Source organism: Callospermophilus lateralis, chromosome 14 (genome assembly GCF_048772815.1).
Source record: "Callospermophilus lateralis isolate mCalLat2 chromosome 14, mCalLat2.hap1, whole genome shotgun sequence".
Taxonomy (NCBI): domain Eukaryota; kingdom Metazoa; phylum Chordata; class Mammalia; order Rodentia; family Sciuridae; genus Callospermophilus; species Callospermophilus lateralis.
Window position 1 is genome coordinate 5,802,585 of NC_135318.1, and position 23,796 is coordinate 5,826,380.

At 49.3% G+C, this 23,796-nt stretch overlaps 1 protein-coding gene across 4 annotated transcripts in view; it reads left to right on the plus strand.

Annotated features, from left to right (window-relative positions):
* The first annotated feature begins 215 nt into the window (after window positions 1–215).
* Asap2 (ArfGAP with SH3 domain, ankyrin repeat and PH domain 2) overlaps window positions 216–23,796 on the plus strand; it is a 154,584-nt gene continuing 131,003 nt past the window's right edge. For all 4 annotated transcript variants that reach the window (XM_076834020.2, XM_076834026.2, XM_076834022.2 and 1 more), the window contains exon 1: window positions 216–415. In XM_076834020.2, the coding sequence (XP_076690135.2) occupies window positions 290–415 (126 nt within the window). In that variant the 5' untranslated portion in view covers window positions 216–289. The remainder of the gene's footprint in view (window positions 416–23,796) is intronic.

The following is a 23,796-nucleotide window of genomic DNA, read 5'->3' on the forward strand; positions in this document are numbered from 1 at the left end:
GCGGGCAGTTCCCGCCGGCTCTGCGCGCCCGCCTCGGGGCTCGCTCGGAGAGGACGCGGCGGCGGACGCTGTAGCCCTCGGCGCGCGCCGGCGGACGGCCGCCGAGCTGCGGGGCCGCGCCGCCCCTGCTCCCGCGGCCGGCCCGCGCCCTGCGGCGGCGGCTCCCGCGCTGCGCTCCCTTTGTCCGCGGGCCGGAGCGGCGGCGGCGCCCGAGCGCTCGGCGATCGGAGCCCGCGGCGGCGGCTGAGGCGGCGGCTCCACTGCGGCCGGCCGCCCGCGCGCCGCGGCGATGCCGGACCAGATCTCCGTGTCGGAATTCGTGGCTGAGACCCTCGAGGACTACAAGGCGCCCACGGCCTCCAGCTTCACCACCCGCACGGCCCACTGCCGGAACACGGTGGCGGCCATCGAGGAGGTGAGCGGCCTCGCGGGCTGTCGGCTCGGCCGCAGGTACCGCGGCGCGCGCCCTGGGCCGACCCCGCCCGCGGCCCGCGCCCTCCCGCCGCTGCGCCTCCACACCCGGGAAAAGTTTCTCGTGCTCCTGAGCCGGAGCGGCAGGGCAGCCCTGCCCGGAACAGAAGCCCTTTGTTCCCGTGGAGGTGGCTCGGGGGAGAGGCCGGGTGGCCACCTTGGGCCTTTCCGAGATCCCGCGCGCCCGCCCTCCCTGCCCTCGCGGGGCTCCGCGGCGGCGTCCTCGACCCCCCCGGCGCGGCCAACTTCGGCCCGGGAGTCGCGATCGGCTGCGAGCGGGGGACCTCGATGCCCACCGCGGCCCGGGGTCGTGGGTGCCCGCGCGGACCTCGCCAACTTGTCCCCGAAGTGGCCCGGTGGGGACAGCTGTGCGCCCCCGACCGCCCGCCGCAGCCGCCCGGTGCCTCCACTCTCCGTGGGTCGGGGGGACCCGGTTGCCCAGGAAGGGTGCCCCGCCAGCCTGGCCGCCCTGCCGCCTCCGCGCCGTGCCGCAGAGGAGCGCTGCACCGCGTGCGCGGAGCCGGCGCCGTGATGTCCGGAGCCCTGATGGCCGCTCCCCGGTACCTGCGTCCCACCTGCTGGAAGTCCAGTCGCCTCCCTGCCTCTCAACCTGGGAAAGGCCTGGTTTTAGTAAACGGCTTTCAAGGTGCCAAGTCATCGCGCCGAGCTGCTAGCCTGTGGGCTCTCCAGATGCCGGGGAGAGGGCACGTTGAGGAGTGCAGCAGCTTAGGCTGAGAAAGCCGCCTGCGGAGTGGGAAGGAGCAGCCCGAGAGTCCAGGGGCAATGGCCTCGCCTGGATCCTCCTTTTCCTTCCCTCCCGAACGGGATTTGAACGCTGCTCTTCCGCATCAGAGGCATTGTGTGCCAAGTGTTTGCGCTCATTATAGGTGACTGGTTTCAAGCCACACGTGTGGCAACAGTGAATTGGAACATTGCGTTTCTTTTGGCCACAATGTCAAGTTAGAGTCCTAAAATTGAGTATTGTAGGTGTTTTTTGAAGAAAATGCTTGGCCCACAGTGAATGGGGGTGTGTGTCACCAGTGAGCGGTGGCGTTACCCTTCCCCCTTTGAACAAAGCATCTGCTGTTAGGAATTGGTTGGGAAAAAAAATGTAGAATGTTTTTCCTTGGTGGAATTTTTTTTTCTTTGTAGACATAAACAGTCAATACTAGGCTAAGTGAAAAATGCCAGATTCAGCATTCTGAATGTTGAAGTATGGCTAGGGCATCCTCCCTAACTCCCTTCTCTCCTCCCTAATTTTGGCAGAGAGCTGCAAGTAAACCTTTGGTGGTGAGTTCTGTGATTCTCAGATCTCTTCACTACACTTTTATGAGCAGGGCTTAAAAGGATGTCTTCAGATGAGGCAGGTGGGGATGGATGGATGGAATTTTTTCTCTAGTTCCAGTTGAAAATAGGAAAATGTTAACAGTGTTTTCAAAATACATCATTAATAATACTTATGGAAATGATTGCAATCAGAAAGGTAGCAGCTATTCATTAAGGGAAGGAGCTTTGTACATGATGCCTTAAAGAAGGGTTTGATTGATTTAAAGTTCTGTTGCCTTTTCCCACTGTAGTTTGTCAGTTACATATTAACACTGGCAGATGTTGGAAAGCCAGGCAAATAGGAGTTGCTATTAAAATTGGCATACCCCTTTTCTGATTAATTTTTCAGTAGATGAATCCAAGCCTTTTTTTTTTTGTATGCTGTGCAGGAGATTACCCTAGAGCTCAGTTACCAAGCAGATTAAAGAGAGACTGGATTTGGTCATTTGTTAAATTGCAGGCTTGCTTCATGTTGCCATCTGAGCACAAGACTGGGTTGGAGTCTCAAACATGGAAAAATTAAAACCATTACAGGTTTATCTCACTTTAAATAAATGCAGTATACATGCTGTGATGATGACATGTGTGAACTTGGATTCATGGCAACATCTGAAAATTGTTTACTTTCTGAGAGGAATCAGCATGGATTGTTTAAAAAAAATGCTTATTTCCCCAGAGCACTTAATGTTCAGTTCCATTATAAAAACTTGTTCTGTGTATGATTTAATGACAAATGATTCCCACAAAATTTTGTTTTCTGTTTTTTTGTTCATTTTGTTTTTTGATATTGGGGATTGAACCCAGAGGGTGCTTTATCCTTGAGCTGTGTCCCCAGCCCTTTTAAGTTTTTATCTTGAGACAGGATTTTGCTAATTCTCTTTGGTCCTTGCTAAGCTGCTGAGACTGGCTCTGAACTTGCAATCCTCTTGCCTCAGTCTCCCGAATTGCTGAGATTATGGGAGTGTGCCTCAGGCCTGACAATATTTTGGTTTTAAACAAGACATTTACTTTTTATACTGCACACGAGAGAGGATATTGTGACATAAAGTTTTGCAGTTAACAGAAATTAAAAAAAATAAAATTTAGGCCTATGTTTAAATGAGTTATAAAATTAGTAGATTATTTTTAGATGAATTAGCCTTTGTGTATATTTATTTCCAATGGAGGTTGTGTCTGCAAAAAGTCATTTTCCAATGGAAATGTGCTTTTTCCCCCACTTTGGTACTGGATATGAAATGTGCTTTTTTGATTTGCATACCTGTAGCTGGAATATTACTAGGTACCTGGTCCCTACCCTACGCTGCAAATGTCACATGAGTTGTCTTTAATCTGAGCTCTGCTCTGTAGAGGAGGAAATTGAGACTGGGAGAGGTCGTTATTTGCTCAAGTTTATAGAGCTATTAAGTGGAATTTGAACCTGATTCCAAGCTATCTTCAGAAACTAAACTCTTCTCTAGCTTTAATAATCCTGCATTCTCTAAATTGCTCCTTCGTGAGGTCAATTTGGGTTCATGTTCAGACTCCAGCACTTGTAGTTTGTGAACTTGGGTGAGGTACCTAACATTTTCTCATTTTCCTCAGCTTTCTAGACTGGATAATCATACCTGTCTACTTCAGAGGATTGTGGTGAACACAGCACCTATCAGACAAATAGTTTAATAAATGCTGTTTTCTAGATCATGTTGTAGTTAATGCACAGACATTAACTACTCCTATCCTCCTGGAGTGAGGATAGGCTTTACATGGTGGTGGGGGGAGTGTAAGGAAGGGGACAAATGAATGAGTGCATGAGTGAATGACCACTTCATACTCACCTTTTAGCTAGTGTGCCGTCTTGGCCGCAGGTGAGTGTACAGCTGTTTTCAATTTTCACTTGGCGATCACTTTCTCTGGATGAAGTAATTATTTTGCACAATTTTAGCAAACTTAGCAATGTCTGGTGCTGCAACTGGCGTCTGCCCTGTGCTTTTGGAAATAATGGAGAAAATAAGTAGTTTTGGCATAAATCTGAAGAGTGAGCTGTTTTTTTCCCCCTTGGGCTCCGCCCCCCCACAACCCTGTCTTAGTTTCTCTGAGCCTCTGGGCGCTTTGAAATTTTCTTAAAATATGGAAAAATTGTGTACATACTTGGATGTTCAGGTTTTTAGTTAGGCCGTCTTTATGACACCATCCATTCTCCCTTGCTTATTTGGCATTGATGCAGTTTTAAAAATAAATTTGATGTTGACTCCTTAGTATTAAAATTTAATCTATTTCCTTCCGGGGCCATAATCTCTGCTTTGTTGTCCTTGGTTACCTTGGAAATCTCATTGCTGTCATAATCACAGGGTTCTAACTGCAGGGGGACAGTGAACATCTGGGCCTTGCAGACTCCCAGGGGCCCTGCTGTCCATGGGTCCAGACCCCTCCCCGCAGTTATGTGGGAACCAGGCCTCAGGCTTTTTAGGCAGGACTCCGATTTTGAATTTTAGCTTTTTGTGACTTGTTTGCAAAGCATCTTCTTCAAGTCCCAGATGGACAGATTTCTGAATCTGGTGAGAGGACAGGATCTTGCCTAGTACATTCATGTTCTTGGAAGTCAGCCTCTGTGGGTCAAACAGGGCCATGTTTTTATGCTGTCCTGAAATCTGAATTTATGTATTTGGAACATTTTAAATCACTTAAACAGGGAAAGATCTTTTCAGGTGAGCTTCCCCTCCTGCTGGATTCAGGTTCTCTCTTAGGATTAATAGTAACAGTACTAATATGGTCTAGGGAAGAAAGAGGCATCCTGTAATCCAGTCACTGCCCTGAAGTCTTGTCAGAGTGTCTGAGAATGTCCAGGATGGTGTAGATACACACAGTTGGGAGCCCTCTAGCACACCCAGGCCTCTGAAAAGGGTCTTGTATGGTTTTTAACAAGTCTTGAAACCAAACTAGTCGTTTGGGGGTTACCACCTGCTGTAGTCACCAAGGTGGTTCAGTATGGTCTTCTGTATCTGCCTTCCTCCTTGGGTAAATATTTATCCACTGAGCTGGTGGCAAACTAGGCCTTAAGATAGGATTTTCACATGCACCCAATCTGCAGAGGTCTGCTCAGGCCAAGAATTTGAAATAATCCTTGATTCTTAGGACTCCACATAGGCTGCGCATGGTGGCACATGCCTGTAATCTGGGGGCTCCAGAGGCTAAAACAGGAGGATTGGGAGTTCAAGGTCAGCCTCAGCAATTTAGATGTCCTAATCAACTCAGTGAGACCTTGTAAAAAGGGCTGGGGACAAGGATCAGTGGTTGAGCGCCTCTGGGTTCAATCCCCAGTACCAAAAAAAAAAAAAAAAAAGAAGACTTCCTATTGCTGGGTACAGGTGCCTTTTGTCATGGATCACATATATTCTAGACCTGCCCCACCCAAGATGGTTATCTGAGATTAACATTCAGCTCCTTGGTCACACTGGTATCATCTCAGATGCTCAGTAGTCATACCTGGCTGATGGTGACTGTTGGACAGTGAAGATTTAGAACTTTCTCATCACTGCACAAAGTTTTATTGGTCATTGCAGTTTGAGACCCTGGCAGTTCCAAGAATGACTTAGCAACCAGCAACATTAGCATCATCTGGGGTTTGTTAGAAGTGCAGAGCCTCAGATCCCACCCTAGACCTGAGTCAGAATCTGCATTTTCTCAGCACCCCAGGTGCATTATATGCACATGAGAGTTTGAGAGTCAGACAGGGATTCCTGGCTGCACATCAGAGTTGCTTGGGAGGGGTTTGTGAACTGAAGGAGCCTGTCCCCACTCCCCAGAATTCTGATTGGTTTGGTTTGGGTGAGGCCTGGAGCCTTGGTATTTTAATAGACTCCTTCCAAATATGGTTGCTAATCACTGATAAACAGATGATTATGTAATGTAATGTCAGATGGTGATCAGTGCCGTAAGGAAAAGTTATGCATAATGAGGAGATAGAAAGAGATTTTGGAGATTGGAAAACTGAAATCAGGAAAGGCCTCTCTGCAGAGGTGACATTTGAACAGTCTGGAATGCAGAGGACTCTAGCCAAGGAAGGTCTGTGAATAGAGGAACATGGGGAAAAGCTGAAGATGTGAATGGGCTCAGAGCACGGAAGGACGGAAAGAAGGCCAACGTTCCAGAATAGGAGTGGGCCAGGGCGAGGAGGAGAGACTTCAGGGGGCAGGCAGGGCCAGATCCCCCAGCCCCGTCTGGCTTCGAGAGGGAACTTGGATTTTGCTGTGGTGTGATGGGAAACTGTTAAGAGGATTTTGAATGTGGAATAACATGGTCTGATTTATATTTTAAAAACTTCACAGTGGTTATTCCACGGAAAATAGACCAGCAGGGCATAAGAGAAAAGAGGAAGACTAGCTGGGATTGGGGGCCTTTCCATCATCCTGGCAAAAGGGTCTTCAGCGAGGTGGTGACAGTGCCGGTGATGAGGGGTCCATTGAGATTGGTCGTCTGGGAAGAGCAGTGAGAACCTGCTGGCCGGTGACCGTTGCTGTGCTGGTAGTGTGGGATGAACAGCCGGATTCCTGCCCCAAAGGAGGCCACAGCCAAGCCCAGGCCACCTGAAGAATGGGCCTTCCATTGGCCCCATGGTGTAGCCGGCACTGTCCAGTGCAGGTTCTTGTTAGTGTGGAGGCCAGCTGTGTGCTGGGCAACATGGCTGGTCTTGGAACTGGAGACCAAGCCCAAGGGTTAACTTAGTCTTACTGCAGACCCTGGGCAGGGAGGACTGAAGCATAGCTTCGTGGGGTGGGGCCAGAGGGCACCTTGCTGCTGGCTGCTTTTCTGGGCAGATGATACAGGTGATACTTGTTGACTGTGCCTTGTACCTGGCATGCTGTCCCCACTTCAGCGCCTCCAAACACTCCTCTTTTCCTACTAAAAAGAGGTGATGCATTCCATGGTGTGACCCCGAGTAGTATGGTCTCCAGGTGGATTGACAGCCAGGCCCCTTCCAGGTGCTTTTCTGCCTTTATCATTTATCATGTCAGCAGTGCTGTGGCATAAGTGGACCGTCCATCAGAACTGCACTGCTCGGCTGTTGTTCTTTCATAAATATATGTTGGACACCTACCCCATGGCCGCAGGTGCCAGGGTCATATAACAGGACAGGACCAGCTTCTTCCCCACAAGGGACTTATCTCTTGTCCACAGCTTGTGCCACGGATCCCTCTGAGGCGCTGGTGAAGGTGGTGAATGTCTTTTCAGAAAGCTGTTTTAATGCACAGAATAAAATACTTAAGACTTCAAAGGAAACCAGTGACATTGAAATCCAGTTAGTATTTTAAAAACTTGTGTCACACTAACATCTGCTTCTTTACTAATATCAGGATTTAGCGGTGGTCCTAATAAGTGCCTTAATTGTGAAGTGCTGTGAATGTAAGGAATACTGTGGCATTTCTGATGATTACAGTGTGAGGTTACTGTATCTTTTGTTGGAGCTACAGGTGTTGCTAACCTACCAACTTTTCATTCATGATTGGAGAAAGTGCTGAACATCAGTTAGATGCAAATGAAGTAGAGATGTTTGTCTTTTCCAGTTCAGGTTTTTGGGCCCCTGAATTCCAGCCTTGACATTAAGATTCTTTGATTTAATTGCTTTGGGGAGTGACTGATTCTTCAGCTGTTAAGTCTTCATTTCTACTCTGTGGCCATCATGATTTGGCTCTAGGGCCTCGCTGAGGAAGGATAGAGGCATTATGAGGTAGAGAGGTGTTCTGTGCTCTGGGGGCCGGGAAGGCGGACAGGTTGGCGTCAGTGGGGCACCCTGTATCGCCTTGGGTCAGGGCCAGCAACTTCTCTGGGCCTACCTTAGCCGGTATGTGCGTGTTTCAGAATGCAGCAGACTTGTGGATTGGATCCCACGGGTCTTGTAGTTAGATGGCCTTGTTAGTCTGGCATGGCATCTGCTGCCCTTGATGCTGTAGAGCAAGCTCCAGGATGGCGTAGTAGTGGATTCAAGGTCATCTTCCACCCAGGGCAGTAGGGGAGCAGGAGGCCTGCATTGTTCTCCGTGAGCTTACAGATGAGGTTACCAATATGAAATGCTGCTGCCGCCCGGTGAGTGGGCCTGGTGTATCCAGAGCCTGTTGAGGTTGATGTCAGTTAACGATGGCTTTTCCTCCTCCTCTGTTCTTTCTAATATTTACCGGGTGCTTCCTCCACGCTGTGCATACATTGATTATGACTTATTTAGTTATTAAAAACCCCAGAAGGTCCGGAGAATTGGGTCACTTTTCCAAGTTCACAGAGCTGGGAAGCAAGAGAGCCGAGGTTCAGATCATCCGTTTGGATGCTCGTCTGCTCTGTCTCTAGCAGCCACCAGCTCTCGAGGGCCCGTGCCTGAGAAGTCCCCAGTGTCCATGTGGGTTTTAATTTAGAAAATTGTGTCCATGGCGTTTCTTGAGTGGTTGCTTCTGACAAGTCCTGGCTGCTGCTCTTCCCTCTCTGCCTCTTCTGTGCTCTTCCCTTCCATCCCTCTTCCCTCTGCTCTGCTCTGAGGGACGCCCTGCCCGGCAGAGCCATGAGGGGAGGGCCTCTCCCACCTGGCGGGAGGCTGCCCTGCTGACAGTGTTGTTAATGACAGCGTCTTGCCACTTGCTGCTGGACATGGCTTTGTCAATAACATCGGGGTGATGAAGACAGTTCTCTCAAATGACAGGATCGTGGGGGGACCATTTTGCCTAGCTTCTCAGAAGAAATCACATGATTAGACCTTTTTTTTCTTTTTTTTAACAATAATGACAACAGTAGCTGACATTACTTTGACATTACTTTGAGCCTTGATTTGTGTTAAGACTGTACCGTGTCTTAAGATTGATTATTCGATTCTCTTAATCCTATGAGAGGTCCAGTTTCCCTGCTTCATAAAGAAACAGAGGTTCAGATGAGTGACTGCAGGTCTTCTGTCCACAGCCAGCAGGTGATAGAGTGGTGTCCTTCAGGTCCTCTTCCTGTTGGTCTTTTAATGTCCCTCTGTTAGTCTCCTGCCAGGGTCTCTTCCCCTGTGGAGATTCTCTGACTTAGGGTAAGTTGTGATTGCATACCTCCAGGGTCATCAAATACTAACCCCTGGGAGGCACTTAACTTTAGAGGTGTTTATTGAGTGAGTGTAACTTCCAGGAAGTGAGTTCAAAGAACAGGGCTAGCCCCTAGGGCTGAGGGTTGGAGCATACTCTCCCACTGGGCAGCCTGCAGTGGTGATCAGACCTGCAGAGTGTTCCCTGGGTGTCAGCAAGTCTGTGTTTGGAGAGGTGGCCCTAAAGAGTGAGTCATGGCTCTGCATGTCTAGGCAGACCCCGGCAGAGAGGAGGCAGCCCTCTGCTCCAGACCTCGGAGCGATTTGGAGAGGACAGGAGAATGTTTAAGTCCTTGTACTGTGTTCCCCTGGTAGTCCTCATCTGCCACTGAGCAGCTCCTGGGCCTGAGAGGTGACTCCTAGCCAGCTCTTGTATAACATGGAGGGTGAATCACAGGAACCCCAGCTCTCTGCTCCGCAGCCCAGTCACCTTTTCTTGCTACTCTTTACTTTTTCTGACCATCTCCTTCTCTGTGTTTTTCTTTATCTTGGCTTTTTATATTCATACTTCTAAAGTGTTAGAGAAGAAAATGAACTTTCCCCACTCCTGTGTCCTCACCCCCTGCCTTGTTTAGCCTTCCCCAATAACATCCCTGGAGTATAGGTAGTCGGTTGGAGGTGGAGTGCCACCAGCGCGGTGCTGGTTTCAGTTTGGGACAAATGGAGCTGTGTTGTCTGTAGTGTTCTTTGCAGTCTTTGGCCTCTTGACTAAGGTGAAAAGCAGGCCCTAGATGGTCTCAGGGATTTGTGGTCAGGAAATGGCCTGGATGGCTCCTCACTGGAGGATGTGCACCCTGCAGGAACCAGCGACCTTCAATGCACCCTGTGGGTCCCCTTGGTTGTTGAAGGAGTGCAAGACACTAGCCAGGGGGTTAGGAGAGCTGGGTTCCAGTTCTAACCCGGCCTTCACCTGCTGTGTGACCTTGGGCCTTCTCCACATTGCGGGATTTGGAGTAGGTCATCTCTGGCCACCCTCCCAGGCCTGAACACTCCATAATTCTTTGTGTCACATATATTTAAAAAGGCTCTGGAATAAATGCTTGAAATAAAAATGAGCAAGCGGTGGTTAGTTTAATAGTCGGAGAAGGTCATGTAGGTTCTAAATCCTGTCTTTAAGTTCAAGTATTTATTTTTTTAAACCTTTCTATGGCTTCCTGAGTACTTTGTTTGTTGTTTGTTTCTTTTTAAAAAGTTGAGATTTAATTCACAAACCATCAGATTCATACTTGTAAAGAATCCAACTCTCTGATTTTTAGTGTACCCACAGTGGTGTAGCCACCACCAGTGTTCAGTTACAGAACATTTCACGACAACACAGAGACCCCATACCTGTTAGCAGTCACTCCCCCTCCCCACAGCTGCTCATCCCCCTCCTGTCTGTGGGGGCTTGCCTGTTGTGGGCATTTCCTTTATAAGTCATGATGTGCAACTTTTTGTGCTTGGCTTCTTTTATGTAGCCCAGAGCTCTCCAGGATGTAGCATGAATCTGGACTCTCTCTCTCTTTTTTTTTTTTTTTAAACTGGGAATTGAACCCAGGCACTCAACCATTGAGCCACATCCCCATATTTTATTTAGAAGCAAGGTCTTGCTAAGTTGCTGAGGCTGGCTTTGAAGTTGTGAAGCTCCTGCCTTAACCTTCCAGCCACTGGGATAACAGGCATGCACCACTGTGCCCGGCTTTCCCTGCCTTTTTATGGCTGGGTAACATTTTACTGGATGGTATAGCACATTTTATTTATCCATATGTCAGTTGATGGGCCTTTGGATCATTTCTGCTTTGGGGCTATTATAAATAATGCTATGAAATTTCTGTGCACGGCTTTGTGTGGACACTTATTTTCACTTCTCTTGGGTATGTAATTAGGAGTGGAAGTGCCGAGTCATACAGTGACTATATTTCACTTTTTGAGGAACCGCCAGATGGCTTTCCATAACGATCGCACCCCTTCACGTGCCCCCCTGTGGCATGTGAAGGTTCCAGTTTCTCCTTATCCTTGTCAACACTTGCTGTTGTCTGTCCTTTGATCATGCCCGTCCCAGTGGTATTTCACTGTGGGTTTGTTGGATTTGCATGTTGAGTGCCGTTCCGGGGGCCTGTAGCTGTTTGTGTCCCCCTTGGAGAGGAATATCTATTCGGATGGGTAGCCCATTTTTATATTGGGTTGCTTGTCTTTTTATTGTTGAATTGCAAGTGTACTTCAGGCATTCTGGACGCTAGGCCCCAAACAGATAGTTTGCAAGTATTTTCTCCCGTCTTCTGGATTGTCTTTTCACTCACTTGGTTCCTTCAAAACACACAAAATTATTTTTTGATGATGCTGTTTTTCTTTTGGTTGCTTTTGCTTGGCTGTTATGTCTAAGAAACTCTTCCCTCGTAAGGTCCCAAGACTGATGCCTGTGTTTTCAGGTTTTGGCTCTCCCATTCAGGTGTGCTCCCTTTTGAGTTAACCTACGTTAAGTGCGTATCCAGTTGTCCTGGCACCATTTGTTGGAAAGATTGCTCTTTCCCCTTGAGTGCTGTGTGTCTTCTACCAAAACCAGTTGGTCTTTGGTGTGTGGTTTTGTTTCTTGAGTCTTGATTCTGTGATTGACCTTTCTGTCTTTTCTGTGAGAGAACCAGAGTCCCCACTATTGTAGGTTAGGGTGAGTGTTGAAATGGGAAGTAGGAGGCCTCCAAGTTTGTCTTTTATTTCAGGAATATGTTGGTCCTCCTCTGTCTCTCACATTTCCATTGGATCAACTTCGATTCCTGAAAAACAAAAACAAACAAACAAACAAAAAAACCAGCTAGGATTCTTATGGGGTTGTGTGGAATCTATAGATCAATTTGGGGGAGTGTAGACATCTTAATAAACCGTCTTAACATCCTTTAATCTATGAACTTGGGATTTTTTTCACTTATTTAAGTCTTTCATTTAAAATATTCTTAAATATTTTATTCTTTTTGCTATTGTGAATGAGATTGTTTTCTTGATTTTATTTCTGGATTGTCCGTTGTTAGGGTCTAGAAATAGTTAGTTTTGGTAATTGATACATCAGAGACGGCTTTATCTGTTCCTTGACGAGATGGCTGCCTTTCTTGCCTAATTGCTGGTTCAGTTCCTAATCATGTTCAAGAGCCTAATGATGTGCGCAGAAGAGAGGCTTTCCCTAACCTTGTACCAAAACAACCGTTTTTATGTACAGCTGGAATTCCTCAGACTTACTTGATCTGCTTTACTCCTCCGAGTTGGGGAAGTTTTGCCCACTTGTCTGTCTGCAGAGGGAGTGAGTGGTGACGTGTCTGGCATGGGTAGGTGGGTTTCACTTGGCTGTGGTGTTGGGGGGTCACCTGAGGCTTCACAGTTCAGCAGGAGCTGCCCATCTGTCCCTGTGACCCCCAGCTCCTCGCCACTGTTGCTCCTGCAGCTGTTTGGTGGCCTCTTTGGTAAGCATCCCCTTGATTTGTTCCCCATGGTCAGCCACTCAGGTTTTGACTGGAGGTAATTGTTGAAATTCCTGGTTTTCTTCTCACCTTGTAAATGGTTTGCTTTTTTTTTTTTTTCCGACAAATAGGGAGGAGGCGTGTTCACAGTGGGAGCAGCTGGGTTGTCAGAGCCCCTAGGTTTTGTACACTGTGGCTGCAGCTCGATGGTTGCAAGCTTTAGACCTGGAAGAGGTTTGCTGGGTTCTTTCCCAGCAGGGAGAGCCCTGGATGCGAATGTTGGGAGGCAGGATGGCGTGCTGCCAATCCATGTCCTTTCTGTCTCACTCCTGGCCCACCTTCTCTTTGGGGACAGGATACTAAGCTACAGTCTAAGTAGTACCTGAAGACCCCATTTCTCATCCCCTGTGCCCTTTCCTTCCCTGCATTTCCTCTCAACTCTACATTTCCAGACTCTCTGGGCCCATGTTTTCTTTTTAAAGAAGCTGCCCCTCCAGAGGGGTCTTGGGAGCCGGCTGCAGTTTGGGATTTCAGGCAGAGGCCTCCGCCGTCTCTCAGGTCACACATGTAAGCTGCCGCTGTCAATGACATTGAACGCTGGCCTCCTTTCCTACCATCTGGCTTCAGTTTTCCAAAAGAGGGCTTATTCTAGCTTTTCAGGTGATTTATCATCTTCTATAGCAAAATTGGAAGAAGCTTAATTTTTGAAGTGTACAGTTTTCTTCTTTATGGTCAGACTAAAGGAGGTTCCATTGATCTTATGACAAAATGGCTTTAGTCATCACTAATATGACAGCTCTTCAGGGGCCCTGCTTTATTTGCTCTTTTAATTTATGAACCTCCTTGGGTCTGTCAAGCCACTTGTACCCTAAGCCAGTGAGGCCTGCTCTGTCACATCAGGGCTTTATTTGACCTCTAATACGATGTGAACTGCTGTAGGGTTCTGCTAGATGTGGCTTTGAGTAAGGAGTGGTAGTGTCAGCAAATGAGTGTTCCGGAAATTTGTTTTTGCTGTTTTTCCAAAGGAAAATGTACTGTGAGCTCACAAAAGCCGTCAATCATAAGGTACGCCTGAGTGCTTGGGAGTCAGCAAAGACCTCCAACCCGAGAGGGAAGGAGCCCTGGTCAGCCTGTGTGGTTTCTCGGTAGGTTGGACGCATGGTGTCCTCAGGCTCCCAGAAGAGACCACAGGGAACAGGAGAGCAGCAAGTCGGGGGGAGGAAGAGAAGGAACTAAGCGGCGCTGAGCGGCGGGAAGCCTCCTGCAGGAGTCCCAGTGGGTCTCTCTCAGCCACAGCCAGCCTCTCTAAGTGGGTCTAGCGTGGTGGTAGGTGCTGACCTAGTGCGAGGCCCTGGTTTTGGTCCCCCGCACAATAGTCACAACACCACCAGGGTCCTCTCTGCCTTGGGGGGCCGGGAGGCATGTGGCTCACTAAGGAAAGTTCCCACAAACGTAGTTTCTGAATTTTGCTGTGATTTTGGTGACTTAGTTCACTGAGGAAATGAGTGCCCGTGGGCAGCCTCTTCCCGGGGCTTGGCCCACGGGGGCTTCAGGGTGGCTGAGGGTGGAGCTTGGCTCTGGCAGAATGACACGGGAATCAGTTTCTGGGACATGTGGCCTTCTGTGAGGATGAGCCTTGGTGTGTGGGCATCTGTGCTGAGCGCCAGGACAGGGTGAAGTGCGGCCCCTGGCTGGCCTCACGGTGCTCGGGCACTCCCAGACCCAGAGTGCCCCTGTGTGTGTGCGCTCCCTGGTTTCCACGTGGGGTCCCCGGCCCGCCCTAGAGCCTGGGGTGAGGACGCGGAGCCCATCTGCCCAACGCGGAGCCCAGCGCTTGGTTCTCAGAAGATGTTTCTTGACTGTCCAGGCAGCCCGACTTTGTGATCTCATGACTTTCCTTTAAAAGGTTGCTGAATATTTGGAAATAAATCATTTTGGTTGGCAAAATCAAGGTTGTCATGTCATACTTTGAAACAATTAGACAGAAAAATCTTGTAAGAATTATTGAAGTGTCTGCTCTATAAGCTTCCTAATTAATATCTAATTTCTTTTTTGAAAAATATATTGAAGTGTCTGTTCAATTCCCATTTATTGATTTTTTTTTGGTCTTGAATTTGTTGATTCTTTCTGTATCCTAGAGATGAATGCTTTATTGGAGGTGCATGTGGTAAAGATTTTCTCCCAGTCTATAGGCTCTCTCCTCACGATATTGTTTCCTTGACTGAGAAGAAGCTTTTTAATTTGAATCCATCCCACTTATTGATTCTTGATTTTACTTCTTGCACTTTAGGAGTCTTGTTCAGGAGATCAGTTCCTAGTCCAATGTGGTGAAGGTTTGAGCCTATTTTTTCTTCTATTAGGCACAGGGTCTCTGTTCTAGTGCCTAAGTCTTTGATCCACTTTGAGTTGAGTTTTGTGCAGGGTGAGAGAGAGGGATTTAATTTCATTTTGCTACATATGGATTTCCAGTTTGGCCAGCACCATTTGTTGAATAGGCTTTCTTTTCTCCAGTGAATGTTTTTGGCACCCTTGTCTCGTATGAGATAACTGTATTTATGGGGGTTTGTCTCTGTGTCTTCTATTTTGTACCATTGGTCTACAAGTCTGTTTTGGTGCCAATACCATGCTGTTTTGTTATTACAGCTCTCTAGTATAGTTTAAGGTCTGGTATTGTGATGCCTCCTTTTCTTGCTAAGGATTGCTTTAGCTATTCTGGGTCTTTTATTTTTCCAAATAAATTTCATGATTGCTTTTTCTATTTCTGTGAAGAATATCATTGGGATTTTAATAGGAATTGTATTAAATCTGTATAGTGCTTTGGGTAGTGTGGCCATTTTGACAATATTAATTCTGTCTATCTAGGAGCATGGGAGATCTTTCCATCTTCTGAGGTTTCTTCAATTCCTTTCTTTAGTGTTCTATAGTTTTCATTGTAGAGGTCTTTCACCTCTTTTGTTAGATTGATCCCCAGGTATTTTATTTTTATTTTTTGAGGCTGTTGTGATTGGGGTAGTTTTCCTAATTTCTCTTTCAGTGGATTCATCGCTGATGTATAGGAATGCATTTGATTTATGGGTATTGATTTTATATCCTGCTACTTTGCTGAATTCATTTATTCTAGAAGTTTTCTGGTGGAATTTTTTGGATCTTCCAAATATAGAATTATGTCATCAGCAAATAGTGATAGTTTGAGTTCTTCTTTACCTATGTGTACCCCTTTAATTTCTTTCTTTTGCCTAATTGCTCTGACTAGAGTTTCAAGGATGATGTTTAATAGAAGTGGTGAAAGAGGACATCCTTGTCTTCTTCCACTTTTTAGTAGGAATGCTTTCAATTTTTCTCCATTTAGAATTATGCTGATATAATTGATTTAACAAATATATGAAAAAATGTCCAACATCTCTAGCAATTAGAGAAATGCAAATAAAAACTACTCTAAGATTTCATCTCACTCCTGTCAGAATGGCAGTCATCAAGAATACAGGCAACAATAAATGTTGGCGAGGATGTGGTGAAAAAGGCACACTCATACACTGCTGGTGGGACTGCAAATTGGTGTAGCCACTATGGAAAGCAGTATGGAGATTCCTCAGAAAACTGGGAATGGAACCACCATTTGACACAGCTATCCCTCTCCTTGGTTTATACCCAAAGGACTTAAAAATCAGCATACTGTAGTGACACAGCTATATCAATGTTTATAGCAGCTCAATTCACAATAGCTAGACAATAGAACCAACCTAGGTGTCCCTCAATAGATGAACGGATAAAGAAAATGTGGTATATATACTCAATGGAATATTACTCAGCTTTAAAGAAGAGTGAAATTATGGCATTCACTAGTAAATGGTTGGAGTTGGAGAATATCATGCTAAGCAAAATAAGCCAATCCCACAAAGCCAAAGGCCAAATGTCTTCTCTAATATGTGGATGCTAATTCACAATAAGGTGGGGGGCACTAGGGAAGAATAGCATTACCTTAGACTAGGTAGAGGGAAGTGATGGGAAGGAAGGGCGGGGGAGGGATGGGGGATAGGAAAGATTGTAGAATGAAGCAGACATTATTAGTGTATGTCTATATGTGACTGCATGACCAATGTGACTGCAACATGTGCACTCAGAAAAATGAGAAATTATATCCCATCTACGTATGATGTAGCAAAGTGCATAAATGCTTCGACTGTCATGTATAACTAATTAAAACAAATTAAAAAAACCCTTCTGATTTTAAATTTAAAGAGAAAAAAGAAAACTGTATTGATTCTGCCTGTCGCTCTGGGGAGCTTCCCTGATATCCCCTAGCCCCCAGAGCCACTTCCCTCTCTGGATTCTTGAGATGGGTCCTTTGACTCACTTCGTGACCCTTTGTCCATCCCCTGCCGTCCGTGCATCCAGCGCTGGCGCCCACCGGGGGAGTGTGCTCTGAAGTGTGGCACATTCCGCCTGCTGAGGCCAAGCGAGGCATGTGCACACGGCTCTGCGCGCCCTCTGCGGGAGGTGGTCTCCTCCGTGGAGTGGGTCTCATCAGAGCGAGCGGAGGGGGGCTGGGGTTGGGCTGTGTGACTGGGGCTCGTCTGTCCCCTCAGGACAGAGGTCAGCAAGCAGCCCACAGCCTGCTGTGTGCAAAGAACATCAGCTAAAAATGGGGTATAGGGTCCTTAAGGGGAAAAAGGAAACCCACAGAAAACGCAGCCGAGCTGGCGTATGTGTGGCCCACAGAGCCCGAACTGTTTCCCGATGGGCGCTTTCTGGGAAAAGTCTGTCCCCCTCCTGGCTTAGAGCATTAGGTTCCGGTGGATGGAGAGCCTGAACCCACCGCATTTGGATGTAAGGAACCTTCAAGCCACTTGTCTAGTGGTCCATGTGACATGGGCCATTGTTCCAACGTCTGCTGGCTGCAGTGACCAGTGACTGGCCATGGTGGGAACCCCCCTCGGTGATTTACCTGAAGTGAGAACATCCTTTCAGTTTACCTCTTGTGTCCTGGTCTACCTCCTGAAGTCATCATAAGCCCAGGGCACAGGTGGGGCAGCGCTGGACGGAGAGGCTGGGATTCTCCACTGGGAACTGATGGAGGAGGGTGCAGGGCCTCTAGAGTCTGCTCTGCTAGAGCCTGAGCAGAGCAGGACGGGAGGAAGACTGGCCTGGCGTGGGAGGGGGAGGCGGGGAGGGAGGGGGAGAGCTCAGGAAGGGCCAGAGGCAGGGAGACCGTGGGAAGAACTGGCTGTGCAGGGGAGGTCCAGGTGTGCCCGGGTCTGAGTTAGGGCATTGGGAACACAGTGTATGGCGGGGTCCTCTCCCCGGTGGGACCGCCTGCTGGGTTGGCTGTCACCTGGTGGGTGGGCTTGTGGCTGGTTTGTTGGGGCCTTCGTTTCTTCCTTTATTAAAGCTCAGCACCAGAACTTGAGTGCCCAGCTGGGAAGGTTCTCCATCCACCTCGTGCTCTAGGGGCTCCTGAGCTGGAGGCAGAAGCAGTGATTCTGCCAGGGAGAGGCCCAGCTGGCTTCCGGGACCAGTGCCTGGGGTGGTTTCCTGTGTGCCGCCTCATCCATGCCTGCCTCACACACCCAGTGCCTGGCAGAGGGGCTGGTGGGTTGGGTACTTGGTCTCAGGCAGAGGGCCAGGTACAGAAGTGAACTGGAAGCAAACATTATAACAAAAATATTAAAAGTATAATAAAAATATTAAAAGTGCAATTTCATCTTTGCCTTTAAGGAACCTGCTATTTAAAAATAAAAGATCAGCCATTCAGTCAGCCAGCCACTGAATACCTGGGCATTTATATAAAGCCGATTGTATTCCTGTACGCCCTGCAGGGAGTGTACCACTCTCCCCTGGGCCCTGCAGGGGCGACCTGCCACTTCCCCAGCAACTGATGCCTGTGTCTTGATCTGAGAACGACTGTCAGTGGCTTGAAAGGCACTTGCCAACGTGGGGAATCCACCTTGGAGAGTCCCGCCAGCCACCTGCTGCGGGGCTTCGTGGTAAATGGGGGAGGGGCAGAATCAGCTGATGGGGACGCTGGCCCCTGCCCCAAGCTCTGCCCTGGCTGCTGTACAAGACCAGCCTGTGCCACGGCCTCCCTGCCTCTGAAGCCTGGGAGGGGGGGACTCGGCAAACAGGTCGCAGGGAGCCTGGGAAAGCAGGGCCTGCTGCCATCTTCTAAAATGCCAGCAGACTGTGCCCTGGCCTGGCATGGCCAGCTCCCACCAGGGGTGAGAAGGGCTGGGAGGTTGGAGAGAGATGGCACGGGGCACCTGGCCCTCGGGAGCCAGCCCTTCTGCCTGTTGGGGTGAGTGGCTTGTTCCTGTTGGAGCTGGGACAGGTGGGTGTCAGCGAGGCCTGAAGGGTGAGGGGGTGGCTGCTCAGACAACCTTCCGGTGGCCCAGAAATCGGCTCTCTGCCTGGGCGACCCCAGCCTGGTGGGCCTGGGCAGTTTCCATCCCCACCCGCAGCCTCCCACCCTCACCCTTTCAGGGTGTTGGTCTCTGCTGTACCTCCAGCCCCTAACCCTGAGGCACATGCTCTGCGAGGGTCAGATCTTGGCACGGGTGCCCGTGCCCTGCAGCACCAGGCACTTGAGCGTTGTCACCTTTCTAGAGTCCTTTACGGCCAGTCTCCTGTAGAATCAGGCACCATCCACACAGTGGACCTGCTTCCTGTGTTTGTCTTCTCACTTCCCGAAACCAGCCGTGAACTCCTGAGCGCAGTTCATTTTTCTTTTCTTGTAATAAGTCTTCTTTTTATTGGTACTCGACTGTTTTCAACACACTGCTTGGGTAGGACAGGCATGGTGACATTTTACAGCCAAGGAGAAGCCTCCTTGAGGGTCAGTGGCTTTTTAACACAAGGTATCCAGCGGGTGGCCCCCAGACTGGACCAGGATCTTACAGCTCCTGTCCAACGAACAGTCTTCCTGTTTCCCAGAACCAGTGGAGTATCTGGGAGGTGCTTGGTGGTCATTTTATTTTAAAGAGTGGGCCTGGCCTCTGTGTGTGCTTGCTCTGCTTCTGACGTCTCTGACCAATTCCTGTTTGGAGCCAGGTGTCAGGCATCCTATGCACTGTCTGTAATGCATTACTGCGTTTAGAAGGGCCTGGCGAGCACAGATAATGAGGAAGTGTCCCACACTACGTCAGAAGAGAGTTAATAGTACCCGTTACTATTAATATAGTGGTATCAGCTGTTCCAGGAAGAGACGCTGCATGTTCCTAATAGCAGATAATAGTAGCAGGACTGGCCAGCGCAGTGCAGGTTTCACAGGGTAATTATAATTAAATGCACTGGGGTGAATCATTTAATATAAGGTTCTAGGAATTCCTGAATTTTTGTGTAAAACATAATTCATGGCCCGTGTTTGATAAGGAGGCTTTGGCTGTATGACCCTGGAAAAGTCATCATCTTGAGTTATTTATCATGGGAATGGAACATCCTTTTGAGACACCCCTGGCTTCCTTCAGTGTTGGAATATGCCCATGTCATCTGTCACAGTGAGCATTCTAGTTTTAGTGCCTATTTCTGTTTTTACTTCCTGCCCACTCACTGCTGTCCTGGAGAAGAGCAGGGGATTTGGGGTGATAGCTAAGCGATGCCCAGTCTTTGAGTCTCATCTTATTGCCTCTTTTCCTCATTCCCTTGGTTGCAGTGTTGGGTGGTTGGTTCCCCCTTTTGGAAAGCGTGACAGGGTGGCTGCAGCAGGAGAGGACCCCTCCTGGGGCTGATGTGTCTGATGGGGTGAATGGCACCCTTCCTCCTGAGCAGAGTTCCTCCGTGATGTACACAGCAGTAGTCTCTTTCCGTCTGGCCACTGCATCTTTGAATTTCTCAGATTCTCAGGGACGATAGGCTGTGTATGTGACCTGGCACACCCGTATGCAGATCATTTCTGTTGATACCTAATACATGTAAATATATGCTGCTTAGTTGATGATGTGATTATGAATAGTTCTCTTCCTAAGCAGCACCATATAGCTAGCCAATGTAGCCCAAATTTGAGTTTGGTCATCACAGTAGTGAGATCCAGTGGGGGTTCCTATTTCCTGCCAAATTCCTGTGACATTCCAGCAGCTCCCAAAGCCCCTCTCAGGGCTGCAGGACTGGAGGTGGGAGATGTGGTGTCTGCGGGTGCTGCTGGCTCCCCTCAGAGGCTGGGGTATCTTCTCATTGATGTGGGACCCCCATCGAGGGCTGGGCTGGACAGTGGGCAGTTGGGCCAGAGAGGGGACTTGGCAGAGAAGAGGAGCTCTGGGACAGGTGGGAGTGTTGAGAGGAAGGAGCACTTGGGGAGGGAAGAGACGTCTCCTTTTCAAAATCGCTTCACCCCCATCAAGTCTCGCTGGGGCGGAGAAGCCACGCAGATTCAGACAGCAGAGGTGGCTGAGGTGTCGTGTGCTGGAGGGAGCCCATGCAGCCTCTGTGGCTTCCACGATACCCTTTGCTCTTACTCTGGGCATGCTGGTCACTGGGTCGGCAGGAGTGTCAGCCCCACCCCTGTTGCCCCTTCCTCTGAACTCCCCTGGGCCTGGACTCCCTCTGTGCATGAGCAACCTGGACCTGCATAACCTGCCCCTCGCTGAGCTGGGCACAGGGGCAAAGCAGACAGGAAACGGGACCACCCTCCTTGGTGGGCTGCTGGTGGGTTAGAGAGGCCCAGTGGGCTAGAAGAGGGTGGAGCAGTGCATCTGGCTTGGTGGTGGCTGATGTCCTGTAGGGGTCTGAAGCTGAGGTGGCGCTGGAAGGACGAGTGGGCGCTGAGCAGCCTGGCGCAGCCTGGCACACCCTGCACACTGGAAGGTATGTGTGGAGTAAGTGATGAAGTAATGGCAGCAGGAGACGGCGGAGAGAGCCTTCTAGGAGGGGCACGGTGCCGGAGCCTAAGCTTAGAGAACGCCAGGGAGTGTGGGGCCTGGGGTCTGTGTCCCATGTCACCTGCAGGTGGAGGTGGGTGTTGGATGGTGGCTAACTTCTGTACTGGGTGGCTGTCAGTGTGGCTGGGATGCAAATGAGTGGGTGGCAGTGCGGAGGGGTCCTGACCCAAAGGTGAGGAGGTGCTGTTGGGCGTTGTTTGATGATTCCTGCAGAAGGGACTACGGGTTTGCCTCTCCAGCCTTTGATGAGGGTCTGTCCTCCTCTTGGGGCAGGGCATGTGCTGATGTGAGTGAAGTCCTGGATTTCTGGGAGTTCACGGTTTCAGAGTAAACAAGTAAACAGATGATTACAGATGCAGAGGCGGTTGCCATGGCAGCAAGAGTCCTAACAGCCGGAGGGAGTGCAGGGACTCAGATGACCACATGTGGGCCGCGTGGGCCAGGCTCGACCCTGGTGAGGGTCTGCCAGGAACTGCGGCTGAGCCCAGGGTCTGGGAGGGATCTTTTTCTTTTTTATTCTAATTTGTATATATGACAGCAGATTGCATTACAATTCATAGTGCACATAGAGCACAGGTTTTCATATCTCTGGTTATATACAAAGTAAGTCACACCATTCGTGTCTTCATACATGTACTTAGGGTAGTGATGTCCATGTCACTCCACCGTCTTTTTACACCCCTTCCCCCTTCCTTCCCCTCCCTCCCCTTTCCCCTATATAGAGTTTGTCTAATCTTCCCATGTTCCCCCTCCCAACCCCACTATGAGTCGGCCTCCGTATATCAGAGATAATATTCAGCATTTGTTTTTTTTGGGGATTGGCTAACTTCACTTAGCATGATACTTTCCAACTCCATCCGTTTACCTGCAAATGCCATGATTCTATTCTCTTCTGTTGCTGAGTAATATTCCATTGTGTATGTATGCCACATTTTCTTTACTCATTCATCTACTAAAGGGCATCTAGGTTGGCTCCACAGTTTGGCTATTGTGAATTGTGCTGCTATAAACATTGATGTGGCTGTGTCCCTGTAATATGGTGTTTTTAAGTCCTTTGGGTATAGACCGAAGAGAGGGATAGTTGGGTCAAATGGTGGTTCCATTCCCAGTTTTCCAGGGAATCTCCTTACTGCTTCCCATATTGGCTACACCAATTTGCAGTCCCACCAGCAGTGTATGAGTGTGCCTTTCCCCCACATCCTCACCAACACTTATTGTTGTTTTTACTCTTAGTAGCTGCCATTCTGACTGGAGTGAGATGAAATCTTAGTAGTTTTAATTTGCATTTCTCTAATTGCTAGTTGTTGAACATTTTTTCATATAGTTGTTGACTGATTGTGTATCACCTTCTGAGAGGTGTCTGTTCAGTTCCTTGGCCCATATATTGATTGGGTTATTTGTCTTTTTGGTGTTTAGTCCTTTACATACCCTGGAGATTAGTGTTCTGTGTGATGCGCAGATGGTAAACATTGGCTCCCAAGCTGTAGGCTCTCTGTTCACCTCACTGATGGTTTCTTTTGCTGAGAAGAAGATCTTGAACTGAGGAAGTCACTTGTAGTGACTGGCTCCCCAGGGGGCAGGCCTGTAGCTGCCTGGAACACAGTTTTCCCTGGAGGGAGGACAGGGCAGCCTCTGCTCCTGGACACAGGCCCTGCTGCTGGCCGAGATGCCGACGCGGGCTGCATCTCCTGAGCTGAGAGGTATCTGTTCTCCTGAGCTGCATCTCCTGAGCTGCCGGTAGGTATGAACAAGGAGAGGAAGCTCTTCCCTCTCCCAGGAAGATGTTAGGAAAATGCCGCAGTTCTAACCTGGGGCCCTGACGAGGACCGCAGCGTAGGCGGTAGGCGCAGCAGAGTGCTCGGAGGCAGCCAGCTGGGGCAGGCTGTGCTGTCCACACCCAGCACGGGCCACGGTGTGGGAGGCCCCGGGCTCCCTCCACGGCAGGGCACGGCCGCTTCTTACCTTCTGGCAGCACAAATCCCCGCCCCCCCTGGCAGGGTGGTGGCCCTGCCCGCTGGGCTGGTTTGTGGTTGTGGGTCGTCACTTTCCCCAAGCCACTTCCTTCCCTTTCTTGGGCCAGTCTGGGCAGGAGGAGTTGCTTCTTGCAGTGGGATGGGAGGGAGAGGAAGGCAGTGGCTGGGCAGTTCTGTCTGCTGGAAGGGTTTGCCAGGATCCGTCTCCTTCCTCCCTCCCTGACCAGGGAGCAGGTGACGGTTCCATTGGCTCCCCACTGGGATTCTGGCTCTACCGTCTTTCTCTGACCTCAGTCAAGAGGGACCTGCTCTGGGGCTCCTGTCAGGTCACCTCTCTGTTTGAAGCCTCAGTTTTGTGAGCGTCTTGTGTGGTGGTGGCCGCTTGGGCTTTGAAAAGGCTTGGTTTGTGTTGGGACACAGTACCGGCTACCTGCTTGGTGGAATGCCAGGGAATGCTTGCTCGGTGTTACACACAGTGGCCTCTTGAGGCCAGCTCTTCCCAGCCCCCGTTCAGATGCCTGGACACCTGCCCTGGCCACACTGCTGGAGGGCTCTGTCCTTGCTTGTTGGTTTACCAAGAGGCAGGCCGCTGTCCACCGTGCCTTTGGGTGTCCCTGTATCCACACTCGGTCCCCATGCTCATTCTCTGGTTGGAA